This window comes from Myotis davidii, unplaced genomic scaffold (genome assembly GCF_000327345.1).
Source record: "Myotis davidii unplaced genomic scaffold, ASM32734v1 scaffold251, whole genome shotgun sequence".
Taxonomy (NCBI): Eukaryota; Metazoa; Chordata; class Mammalia; order Chiroptera; family Vespertilionidae; genus Myotis; species Myotis davidii.
In genome coordinates this window covers 710595-723515 of record NW_006282378.1, presented here as the reverse complement: position 1 = coordinate 723515, position 12921 = coordinate 710595, and the positions used below count along the sequence as shown (strand labels likewise).

The 12921-nt window shown below is 57.5% G+C and overlaps 2 protein-coding genes across 2 annotated transcripts in view; both read right to left on the bottom strand.

Annotated features, from left to right (window-relative positions):
- The window catches only part of IGSF9 (immunoglobulin superfamily member 9), a 19893-nt gene that overhangs the window by 5006 nt on the left and 1966 nt on the right, over positions 1–12921 (bottom strand). Inside the window, exons 2-11 of the mRNA XM_015558592.1 lie at positions 11297–11595; positions 10968–11135; positions 6720–6836; positions 6456–6608; positions 4307–4461; positions 4013–4130; positions 2192–2333; positions 1938–2083; positions 1705–1847; positions 304–444 (exon numbers count right to left, since the gene is read on the bottom strand). Of these exons, the coding sequence (XP_015414078.1) occupies positions 304–444; positions 1705–1847; positions 1938–2083; positions 2192–2333; positions 4013–4130; positions 4307–4461; positions 6456–6608; positions 6720–6836; positions 10968–11135; positions 11297–11354 (1341 nt within the window). The 5' untranslated portion in view covers positions 11355–11595. The remainder of the gene's footprint in view (positions 1–303; positions 445–1704; positions 1848–1937; positions 2084–2191; positions 2334–4012; positions 4131–4306; positions 4462–6455; positions 6609–6719; positions 6837–10967; positions 11136–11296; positions 11596–12921) is intronic.
- The window catches only part of SLAMF9 (SLAM family member 9), an 11566-nt gene continuing 10086 nt past the window's right edge, over positions 11442–12921 (bottom strand). Inside the window, exon 5 of the mRNA XM_015558587.1 lies at positions 11442–11595. Within this exon, the coding sequence (XP_015414073.1) occupies positions 11442–11595 (154 nt within the window). The remainder of the gene's footprint in view (positions 11596–12921) is intronic.

Genomic DNA, 12921 nt, shown 5'->3' with positions numbered 1-12921 from the left:
CAGCACACACCAGACACACCAAACACACACATCAAAGACACACACCACACACCACACACATACACACACACACTAACACGCACACACACGACACACCACACACACACATCAAAGACACACACGACACACACCACACACACACCACACACCACACACACACCACACACCACACACACACACACACACACACACACACACACCACACACACCGCACACACACACACCTCCCTATCAGCCAGGTGTCCACACGGGGGGCATCTTCAGCCACCTGCCCCACCGCTGCTGGCTAACCCTGGGCCTCACCTTGAGCAGCACTCGGGTCACCGGGGAGGGCCCTGCCGTGCCAAGGCTATTGTAAGGGGTGCAGGCGTATTCTCCCAGAGCATCCTCATTCCCCAGGGCAATGACCAGCGAGCCTTCTGGGCCCTGGGACCAGCCGGGGAGCTGGAGGGAAGAGGAGATGACAATGAGGAAAACAAAGTCAGCAGAAGCAAAACCGAGATGGAGAGAGGCCACACCAGCTCAGCCTCCAGGCCTGACCCCTCCGCACCCAGTCCTCTCTCCCTTTCCCAGAGTGGGCCCCGCCCACGGGCAGTGAAGGCCAGCGCTGCACAACTCCAGGGAATACAGTGTGGATGGCGCCCCCTGCAGGTGAGCTGTGTGGGCGCTCCCAGCTGCTGGGACCTCATCTATTTGTCTTCCCAGCACTCCAGGACTAAATTCAGCATCTTCCATCCCAAATCGATCCTTTTCCTGGCTTCCCTATTTCTGTGAAAGGCCCCACTGTTCTTGCTAACCGCTAACTCCTCATTCTCCCTCACTCCCCCGTCTACATACTCACCAGGTCTGTCCTCCTGGGACGGCTTCTTGTCTAGACGTGAGGCCCATCCATCTTCATGTCGTCCTCTCTAACTCAAGCTACACAACTCCCACCTGGACCACTTCAACGGCCCCTGACCCCGCTCCCTGCCCACTCTCTCCCCCACATTCCATCCAACAAATGCAACTCCTGCTACCACACCATCGCTCAAGCAACTTCACTGCCTCCAACTGCCTTTAGACTTTTTTCCCCCCAACATTCAACAAAAACGTATTGAGTACTATTACGGCCGAAACCCTGGGGACACTAGGATTAAAAGATGCAATACTTGCCCACAAGGAATTTATAGTCTTTGCCGACAAACAAAAGATCCCAATCTGCTTGGGATGAGGTCATATTACCCTGCATCCAGAGTTCTTCCTTTTGGCACCAGCCTGCCTTCCCAGCCTCCTGTGCACACGCACATCCACACGGGCTCCCCCCACGCTGGTGGCTCATTGTGTCAGAGAGGCACTCTGGTGTTTTCTGCCTTTGGGCCCTGGTTTCTGCATGGCATGTCTGCCCACCCTTCAAGGCCCCCAACAAAAGTCCCAGATGGTAGCTGATCTATCCTCCACCAGTGCCTAACAGAAGGTACTTCCTCCATCCCTGGCCTTCCAGCACAGTGTCCCCGTGGCTGTCCCTCCGGCTTCTAGGCTGTGCCCTCCTTACGCACGGACGTCTCTCTGCTCGGCTCCCCACGCAGCACCCTGCACAGTACCCAGCAGCACGTGTATGTTCTAGTCAGTGAATTAAATTAGACTGAACTAACTCCGCCCCAGCTGTCCTGACTGGAGAAACAAGCCGAGGCCTCCCTCCCCTGCCCCAAGCCTGTAAGCCTGTACCTTGTCCAGCTGCAGGGCCTGCCCATCCTTGGTCCAGCTGACGAAGAGCAGCGGGGGATTGGCACGAACTGGGCACCGGATCACCCCTCGCATGCCGATGGGCAGGGGTGTCTCAGGAGGCATCGCTGTCACCTGGGCTGGGTCTGGGGGAAACAGTGGCAAATGATGCAGGAGGCGCTGGGCCTGGCCCAGGGGAGGGAGCGGGCTGTGAGGGGAGCAGGGCCCAGGCTTACGGAGGACGGTGAGGTAGGCTGAGGCTGAAGGCGGGTGCGGGAGGCCGTTGCTGGGCACACAGGTGTAGCGGCCAGCATCATCAGGCTGGGCAGCCTGCAGCCACAGGCTCCCATCCACCAGGATCCGCACGCGCGACTGCAGGCGGCTGCAATGGGGCACGTGTGGGGAGGAGTCTAGGCCTGGCTCAGCCAAGAGGCTCCCCAAAACCTGTGCCCCCGTCCCCCAGTCCCCGCCCCATCCCTCAGAGCCCCACCTAATGTGGAAGACGTTGACGCTGTCCTGGAACCAGCTGTAGGTGAGGTTGGCCGGGTACGCCTCGGCCCGGCAGGCCAAGGAGATATCCTGGGAGGCATTGACTGTGCTGTTCTTGGGGGGTGCTGCGATGACTGGGGGTCCTGTGGGGAGCACAGGGGAGGGAGGGGCCTCAGCCCACAGTCTTCCCAGACACCTGAGTTCACTTTTACTGCTCTTCCTGGAGCTGCCCTCTAGAACACTCCTTCACCCAGTTCCTCCTGCCTGAAACCGTGTGTTGTGTGTGTGTGTGTGTGTGTGTGTGTGTGTGTGTGTTGGGGAGGGGGACCAGGTTTAACTCTCCACTCATTCACCCTCCAGACCAGTGATGGCGAACCTTTTGAGCTCGGCGTGTCAGCATTTTGAAAAACCCTTACTTAACTCTGGTGCCGTGTCGCATATAGAAATTTTTTGATATTTGCAACCATAGTAAAACAAAGATATTTTTGATATTTATTTTATATAAGTAAACGCCATTTAACAAAGAAAAATCAACCAAAAAAATGAGTTCGCGTGTCATAGGTTCACCATCACTGCTCTAGACCCCTCGTCTGCCACACCTTAAATCATCTCTATCTCCTCCCCTAATCCAGGTACCAAGTACCTTACCCCCAGGTGCACGTGTCATAGGTTTGCCATCACTGCTCTAGACCCCTTGTCTGCCACACCTTAAATCATCTCTGTGTCTCCTGCCCTAATCCAGGTACCGAGTACCTTACCCCCAGATGTCCCAGGGATCCTGGGCCCAGGCTCCTCACCTCTCCCCCTCTGATGGCCATCCATGCACCGAAAGGCCATTTATTTATTCTTTGGCCACAGAACACATCTACTCAAGACCCCAGAGCAGCTGCTGTCTCCTACCGTGTGCAGCTCACAGGTCCTGACTCCGCCCTCCCGATCCCAGCCCTCCCCGCCTGGCCAGCCCTCTCTTCACACGTCAGCGCCTATGGACGCTCTGTTAGGTACGTGCGGGCAGCGCTGCGCCTCGTGCCAGGTCACTCCTGTCCCAGGCCTTTGCTTTCTGAACCCCCATCCCGGGTGCGCTTCCTGAGAGCCTGGCCAAGCCACAGAGCACCGCCCCAGCAGCTGCCGCTGCTCTGCTCGCCCCCCTCTCCACTCCCAGGGGCTCTGCCAAGCACTGCTCGTTGCCTTTCACCCTCAGAAGAGCCTGTGCGGTGGGAACACGTGAAGAAACGAAGGCTCGGAGGCAGAGAGGCTGTGAGCGGCTTCCCAAGGTCAGCAGGGAAGGTGAGATTCAGTCAGGCTTCCCAACACCCAAGACTTCGCCCGCAGCCATTCCCGACACAGCCTTTCAGGGGCTTGATGGAGGCAGAGTCCAGGCCTTCCGTTGCTCAGCTTTCATTCTAAAGGGGAGGTCCTGGCCAGGAATTACTAGGTGCTGATCACTAATTAAATTCTTGTCACCGCCCTACAATTTGTGGTGGTAGATACGAACCTCTTTATATAGATGGGGAGACCGGGGGCCACGGGGGCCACCGGGCTCATGAGCGAACACCAGCACCCGTGCCTTCCTCTCTACACTGCAGCACTTTGCACTAAATGTCTCTTTGTCTGCTTACCGATCCTTTTAAAACGTAAGATGCCGATTTTAGAAGAACAGCCTGTGTTGGGAGCTCCCTCACTCTCCACGGGCCCCTGTCCTCATCCTCAGGCATGTCTCCTCCAAATTCCAGATATGCACGCCCCCCTCCCCGGCCCGGCCCCACCACAATCAGGCCTCTCCATCAGTGTCCCAGCTCCCCGCCCTCCCCACAGACGGCACCTAGCACAAGCAGCTGCGTGGCGTGGGTGGTGCTGCCCTCGGAATTGGAGGCCTGGCAGGTGTAGATCCCAGCGCTTCCTCGCTCCACCCGCCGGATCCACAGCGTCCCATTCTGCACCTAGGGTAGGAGTGGAGGGGGAAGGCCCCCTCCAGCAGGCCTCAGACCCTGCATTTCCCAGGTTGGCCAGCAGAGGGAGGCAGCACCCCAGGCTCCTCTGGCTTTGGCCAGCTCTGTCCCACAGCCCGCCCCCATACCCCCACCTGCCCCTCACACCAGCCAGCAACAGGATTCACCTGCATCGGGCCCTGGCCCTGGCTGAGGTCCTGTCCTCGGAGCTTCCAAGTCACATGAGGCTGGGGGCTGCCATGGGCCACACAACGCAAGGTCAAGGGCTCCAGTTCCTTAACTTCCAGCACCTGAGGAGGTGTCTCCAGGAATTGAGGGGGTGCTGCAAAGAGAGAGGCATCAGGGGCTGCCAGAGGAGCTCCCGGCCTGCAGGCAGGGAGACAGATCAGGGCTGCAGCCTTGGCCCAGGGCCACCCTGTCTCCTGCTCTCGGGGCTGAATGAGGATTGCACCAGCCCAGCCCAAAACTGGGTTGCAGAGTTGGCAATGGGGTCTGAGCACAGGCAGGGTGCTCACAGCCAGGTGCCCCCTAGAAGAGCACTGTTCTGGGCATCAGGAGGCCAGGGTTCTAGACTCCACTCTGCCCCTAATCAGTGGCACGACCCTGAGCCCCTGTCTACTCATCTATAAAATGGAAATAATTATGACCTCCTTCCTTCTCAGGGTTGAGAAAGAATTCATGTGGTATTGGGTTCAAAGCTATTTTTGTAAAATATGCTGTATATATATGTGATCTGTGTTTCACTCAGGGCCCAAGAGCCCCCCCCCCCTTACCCATTACTCTCTCCTGGCCAGGGAGGCAGGAGCAGGGAAGAGAGGGGAAAATAAAGTTCCTAACAGAGAGCCTATTAGACCCTAGACTGGATTTAAGACCAGAAAAAGTGCAGGAGTGGGCGTGGGAGGGACAGAATACAAACAATGAGAGCAAATAAGGGTGTCAGCAAGGGTGGGACTGAGAATCTGCCACTCCTCCCCCCACATACCCTCCCCCCTCACCAGCCAGGGCCCCATCACCCTGCTCCCAGCTTCATACAATTGACTGTGAGGTGCACCCAGGAGCCGTTAGCAGAATCGTCTTCGGGGCTGTGCCTGTCCAGGAAGAGCACGCGGCATTCGTACCAGCCCTGGTCTTCCACCCGGAGCCCCTCGATCTGGAGAGATGCCCCCTTCTGCAGGCGGACTCGCCCTGGAGGAGGAGCCCTGAATCAGGGTGCTGCAGGGACCCAAGGGAGCCCCAAACCCTAGTCACACTGGTCATTCTCAGAGGTCAACACTGGGCCCAGTCTCTCCCCGGTACCCTGATGGAGGGGGGTCTGGAGAGGCGCAGAGGGTACTGAGGGCAGGTCCCTCGTCAGCCCCTCTCGTTGCTCCTGCGTCAGCCGTGGGGACCGGTCTCGACAAAGGGAACCCAGCACTAAAGAGGCGGACAGCTTCCAGGACAGTTGGGGGAGCGGGTGGAAGAGCCAGCACTGAGTATCCTTGGATTCTTCCAGCATCAAGCCACATCAGGCTGGGGGCTGCCATGGGCCACACAACGCAAGGTCAAGGGCTCCAGTTCCTTAACTTCCAGCACCTGAGGAGGTGTCTCCAGGAATTGAGGGGGTGCTGCAAAGAGAGAGGCATCAGGGGCTGCCAGAGGAGCTCCCGGCCTGCAGGCAGGGAGACAGATCAGGGCTGCAGCCTTGGCCCAGGGCCACCCTGTCTCCTGCTCTTGGGGCTGAATGAGGATTGCACCAGCCCAGCCCAAAACTGGGTTGCAGAGTTGGCAATGGGGTCTGAGCACAGGCAGGGTGCTCACAGCCAGGTGCCCCCTAGAAGAGCACTGTTCTGGGCATCAGGAGGCCAGGGTTCTAGACTCCACTCTGCCCCTAATCAGTGGCACGACCCTGAGCCCCTGTCTACTCATCTATAAAATGGAAATAATTATGACCTCCTTCCTTCTCAGGGTTGAGAAAGAATTCATGTGGTATTGGGTTCAAAGCTATTTTTGTAAAATATGCTGTATATATATATGTGATCTGTGTTTCACTCAGGGCCCAAGAGCCCCCACCCCCTTACCCATTACTCTCTCCTGGCCAGGGAGGCAGGAGCAGGGAAGAGAGGGGAAAATAAAGTTCCTAACAGAGAGCCTATTAGACCCTAGACTGGATTTCGAAGACCAGAAAGTGCAGGAGTGGGCGTGGGAGGGACAGAATACAAACAATGAGAGCAAATAAGGGTGTCAGCAAGGGTGGGACTGAGAATCTGCCACTCCTCCCCCCACATACCCTCCCCCCTCACCAGCCAGGGCCCCATCACCCTGCTCCCAGCTTCATACAATTGACTGTGAGGTGCACCCAGGAGCCGTTAGCAGAATCGTCTTCGGGGCTGTGCCTGTCCAGGAAGAGCACGCGGCATTCGTACCAGCCCTGGTCTTCCACCCGGAGCCCCTCGATCTGGAGAGATGCCCCCTTCTGCAGGCGGACTCGCCCTGGAGGAGGAGCCCTGAATCAGGGTGCTGCAGGGACCCAAGGGAGCCCCAAACCCTAGTCACACTGGTCATTCTCAGAGGTCAACACTGGGCCCAGTCTCTCCCCGGTACCCTGATGGAGGGGGGTCTGGAGAGGCGCAGAGGGTACTGAGGGCAGGTCCCTCGTCAGCCCCTCTCGTTGCTCCTGCGTCAGCCGTGGGGACCGGTCTCGACAAAGGGAACCCAGCACTATAAGAGGCGGACAGCTTCCAGGACAGTTGGGGGAGCGGGTGGAAGAGCCAGCACTGAGTATCCTTGGATTCTTCCAGCATCTGCCCCTCCCATGAGTCCTCCTCCTGCCACGGGACTGTCCCCGGAAGCTCAGCAGTGACTGGGGCCTAAGCGGAGACCCAGACCTACTCTCCCAAAGGCCCTAATCCCTCAGGGCTATTATCAGCGGCCTAAGCGCCTTTGGGTGGCCAGAGTCCGCACAGCCAGTCAGCAAGATCAGCAGCCTCCTCACCCCACCCCCTCATCCCTCGGGGCACCCAGGCCCCAGCTGAGTGACATAGAGCTCCCCAAGGCCAGAGCCCAGCACAGGCAGGCACTGCATCCCCACCTCACTCAGCATCTACACCGCCCCACCAGGGACGGAGGGTGCCCCCAAGTCCCTCAGCAGCTCCCGACAGCCCTGCATCCCAGACAGCTGTCTGGCAGTGCAATGCAGAAAGAATGGCAGCTCTGCTATATGCCCCAATCTCTCTCAACTTCAGTGTCCCCATCTGTAAAAGGAGAGAGAACTCCAGGTGGAGGGGAGGGAAGAGGTCATGTAGGGAAGGCAGGCAGCATGGCGCCCGGCATCAGCAGATGCTCACATAAAGATTGGTGAACAAATAAATGAGCTCAAGGTTTGAAATCAGCAACCTGCATTCAATCCGGCCCCGGCCCACACCTCATAACACATCCTCTCCCTTCCCTTACCCTGTAGCGGCGAACAGCACCACCGTGCACCCAGCCCCCCTCCCAGAAACCCAGCATCACCTATTCCTCTCGCCGTGACCGCTCCCTCTACCTGTCCAGTAAATCTTTCATATTCTACCTACACCCTTGCTCTTTCTCTACCTCCTTCACCTTAGTTTAGTGCTGGGTATCTCTCACCTGCATGACTGACAGCCTATGGGAGGTCTCCCTCCTCCAGCTGAGCCCTCTGCATTCATCCGCTGCCCACCCGACCTGGACCTTCCATGTGGTTAAAAGACACAAGTGCCTTAGAACCGTGCCCACTCCCACCAGACTGTGCCCCTTCCAAATCAGCCCTTCCTAACACTAGGAATCCTACAGCTGTCTGTGCACACCCCCCCATCTGCTTCTACCCTAACCTCTCTCCCCTAGAGAGGTGACCTTTCTGAATTATCGTCTGACCCCATGGCGCCCCCACTGCCATCTGGGAAGAGAATGACTAAGTGGAGGCCGGCTTTATGATTGTGCGCGGGGACTTCCTCCCCCCAGGGATGAAGTCCAGGGGTGTGGATTCTCTAGGAAGGGTGAGCCTGTTTAAAGGGCTTGGTGTTTACATCTCCACCTAAGAGATAAGCCAAGGACCTGCAGGTAAATATTTAACATAATCACACCTTCCCACCCACCATAACATTCCTCAGTAACCCTAATCTACCTGGCCCTGCACCCCACAGACCGCAGGCTGCCACCCCCGCTAACTGCCATGTGATAAATTTTTCATTGTGGTCTTCATCTCGACAAAGAAGCCAGGAGAGGAAGGGAAATTGAATGTTGAATACGGGCTGTGCGATATGAGGCCCTGTCACCGTATTTCATCCTCCCCAAAATTCCATGATAGAGGAAGGAGCTGACAGGAAGCTTCTTCCCCAAATCACATGACTAGTGAGTGCCGAAGCCAGGCCTTCTTTCTCAGACGGTCATGCTTTCACCGCACACTGGTGTCCGGAGCATGCAGTGCTCCAGGCACCAGCACGGAGCACTCCCAGTGTGCTCACTCCGGTGTTAGTAGCCAGTGGTAACAGTTCGTCGTGTGCTGACCAGAACATCAGTGAAGACACTGCATGTCCTAACTTTCCTGTGCGATGTGGACTGCAATACCCATTACAGAACAGGAAGATGGCCAGGGCAGGCAGTCCTGAGTCCACCTGAGTCCTTGGTCCACCTCCTGGGGGCCCACCCTCCACCCATGGGCCCAGAGCCTGAAGAACTTGAGACCTCCTTGCAGGCAGGGATGTATAAAGGAAGCAGGAGACGCATCGTCGCTCTCACAAGCTCCCAGCAGGCAGGGAACCCACACACGTTCACGTTCACGTACACACAGTTCCAAACAATGGTGCTAACTGCGCCCAGATATTCCAAGACACTATGGAGCGAGAGGATACAGAAGGTCTCCAGGAAGCTGTGACCATGCAGAGGGTTTGGGAGGACAAAAGGCAGTAAGGGGAGGTGACTGGAGGGATCTAAAGCAGAATAAGATAAGTGATTTGTATCAAACAAGTCAGGAGAGAGGAAAAAAACTCATGTCCCTTCTGCTGTTTGGTGCACCTTCAAACTACCAAGAAATACAACAGAAAAGTCGAAAACCAAAAGCAGGTCCCATGGAATAGAAGGACTGGCCTAAGACCCACCCCGGGAAGGTGAAGTCCATAAGGCACGCCTCTGTCCTCTCATGCCAGCCACGTTCACACCACGCAGGCACTCCATGCCAGCACTTCACACTGTGTCGGACTTAATCCTAGTAGTTGGCACTAGCTGGCTTTATACGGCCTTTTACTACCTACAACCTAGTCTATAAACCCAGTCTCCTCCGCTAGATTGATTCTGGAATCCTCCATGGCTGGAAGCTTTCCCTTCAGTCCAGGCCCTAAAGCTCCCGTCTCTCTCATGGTTCCTCCCACATTCGAGGCACCAGCCCCACACAGTCCCAGGCCATGGCCCCTTCACTTGCCCAGAGGGTTTATGACAGGGCAGAAGAGTCATTAGCAACCTCTACCTCCCATTGCCTAGCAACGGGCAGTTCAGAGTCCCCTACACAAAGGATGAGAGGCCCCTTCCACACTGGGAGGCAGGAAAGAGGCCCCTTGCACACTGGGAGGCAGGAAAGAGTTAATGGGCACAAGGACCATCCCCCAACCTCCACCCTGGGACCAGACTCAGGACTAGCCCTGGCCCAACCAGGAGCCCCAGACTGGGGCTGGGTGGACACAAAGGGCAGGGGTAGGAAGAAAGCCCCAGAGGTGACAGCCCTGACAGACAGAAATCCCACAGGTAGCCCAGTTGCTGGTCAGACCTCAAAACAGGATGGGGTTGGGGAGGGAGGCGGAGGTAGTGGACGGGTGGGTCGCTTTCTCTCCACTTGTCCTAACCAGAGCCCGCTTTCATCAGTTCCCAGGGGGCTTGTGGAGACACATATGCTCCCACTAGGCTGTTTGCCAACAGCTGCCCCCAGTTTGAAAATAAACTCTTCCCTTGGGCAGCACCTGCCTGTGCCGCCTCCCCTTTGTCAGCCAGCCCCACGGAGAGAGCTCAGCCAATCCTCTGGCTTCTCCGGGATTCAAATTAAACCGGGGAAGGGGGAGCCCCCTCCAGCCAGCAAGGACCTCCCAGGTGGCCTTTCCTGGGCTTCCTCCTTAGTTCACAGGGGACCCCACCTTGGGCCTCCCACACACTGCCCTCTGAGACCTGCCCTACACCTCTCAGATTAAGGCTCCAGCCAGGATTAGGAGCGAGCTGAGCCTTCTGATCGGCCCACGGAGGCCTACACACTCCTTTATAGTCCATACAGGAGCCCCTTGGAGCAGCAACCCAGCCCCAGGCCCTTCCATTCGCTGATCTTTTGGGAGCCCGGCCCTCCCCAGCTCACCTCTGTGCACAGGCTGAGCTCCCACTGGACAAGCAGACAGGCTGTAGACCCACCCACCTGCTGCCCTATCAGTCCAGGCCCTATGGGCCAAGGAGCCCCAAACTAGCATTCAAGGCAGTGGAGGAGGGAGAGGGCAGGGGACTGAGCTGAGAGCAGAGCCAGGGACCAGGACAGGGCCACGTGGGGAGACCAGGGAAGATCAGGATGGAGTCTGGGAAGCTTTGTGATGAGATCTAGAAAAGCGGTTAGAGAATTAAGTTGGATACTTGAAACAGGGCTGTCGGATCTTCCTGGGAACAGACCACATGGAGTTCTAAACGGAGTGTGCATGTATGTGCGTGTGTGCGTGTGTGCATGTGTGCGTGCATGTGTGTGTGCGCGTGTGTTCGCATGCGTGCACACATGTGTAAATGCAGCTTGGAGCACATGCTTATTAAGCAGAATCGAAGCAGTGGAGCTGAGGTAAGGTCAGGGCAGGGACAGAGCAGGTAAGGAGAAACCCCCTGGGCCGCCCAGCAAATCGCTCAGGTGGTTATCAAATAAGAGAATGTGCAGCCACTCAATGACGTGCAGCGGGGGCTGGCCAGCTGCGGGCAGCAAGTCACAGCCCAGCACGGCGCTCTCCCCAGCCCGGCCCACCACCGACACCACCTCAGGCTTCCCGTGACCTGCATGGCGGGCGGCATGAGACACAGCAGGGCCCAGGTCAGGGCTGAGAGGGGGCTCCCTAGGACTCTGAGTAGTTGAGGGAACCCTCACATGCTCACAGAGAACCCCTGGGGAGCGCGCCCACCCCAAAGCTCACAGGGAGATCTGGAGGCCAGCTCACCGTCAGCCCTCTGGCTGATGATCAGGCTGAGGATGGCCAGACTGAGGCACCAAACCATAGCCCGGCTGCCTGCTCACCCGGCCCCGCCCTGTCCACAGGGGCCCGGGTGGAGGGGCCTGGGATGTCCACCGCCCGGCGAGCCCGGTCAGTCCTTCTGATCAGGTAACAGCCTTCGGCTCCCACTCTGCTGGACAGTGAGGACGTGGCTCACGAAACACCTGAAGAAGCTGTTCTCTGGAGCACGGCCAGATCGAAATGCCAACTGCAAGGCGATATCCAGAGGTGGCCCGTGCTGGAAACTGGGAGGATTCCCACGGTTAGAGAAAAGCCGGAGGGGAGCAAAGGATGGGAAAGGAGATAAGTAGGAGGGAGGGACACAGGAGTCCAGAGAGCTTGACGCCTGCCCCTGGTGAAGAGGACCTGAGACAGAGCACGTGCGGGCAGAGGGAGACCAGGCAGGTCGGGACATGCTAGGGGGCACATCTAAGAAGACGCCGAGGAATTCTTGGGAAACCCGGGTTACTAAGGTTCTCAAAAAATTAAAGCAGGAGGAAACTGGGGGTTCCTATCCACTCAGAAAAATGTTTTCAGGCGAGTACGGAGAATGAACCCCCACAGGCCAGCCTCCTCTTCCTTCTCTCCCCTTAGTGCTGATGTGAACAAAAAGATGGCAGATAGGAGGTAGGACTGGTATTGTCTCCACTCCCCTAGTGACAAACGAGGAACTTGAGACTCAGAGAGCCTCACTCAGGGGCACAGAGCCATCAGGGCAAAGCATGGATAAGAACCCCCCAGAAAGTGGCCCCCAGGGGACCCCACACAATTCCTTGTCCTGTTTCCCCGGCCTCGGAAAACCCTGGAAGCTGGGGACCAGTCTCCCCTTCTCCACTCAGCCTCCCAACACCGCTTCAGCAGTGAGTGAGTCAGGCACTTGGGAAAAGGGGACTGCCTCTCCCCCAGGCTGGTATGGGGGGGCCCAGGCAGCACCCTCCAGGTCTAGGCAGGTCCCTGGACTGGCATCTGGCCTCACTTCCTCTTCATGATGCTGCCAGGCAGCCTCCCTCCACCAGACACCCTGGCCCAAGTGCCTCACCCCAATTCCTGCCACTCACTCCCCTCCACTATCCACCCCCCAGAGTTTGCAGGCTCTCCCTTCCCTACCCCTAGGGGCATGCTCCATGAAAAGCCAAAAAAGCCATGAGTCCATAGGGCGAGGCCTGGGGACGGGTGGGGAGCTGCCTGCCTTGGGCCTGGCAAGTCCAGTGGACTCTGCTCTAGGCCTTCACCCCACTCTTGGCTTCACGTTTCCCACTGGCTATAAACATCCCCGTCTCTCAGCCTGACCCGCCTCTACCTAATGGCCCGTGTATCCTGCACCTCATGGGAAGCATCCCCTTGCTCCCCGCTGCTTCTAGCCAGCTCTCCCATACTTCCCCAACAATGTTCTTCCAAGTGTGTAAGAACCCTCAGTTACCTCCTGGCTCAGTGTTCTGGGGACCTTAGTAACCCAGGTTTCTCCAGAATCCTTCTGCTTTTCCTAAAATTGTATCAACTCCTCAGCCCCCAGCATGTCCTCACCTGTCTGGTCTCCTGCACCCAGCACTCCATTCTCCCAGGATCCCATT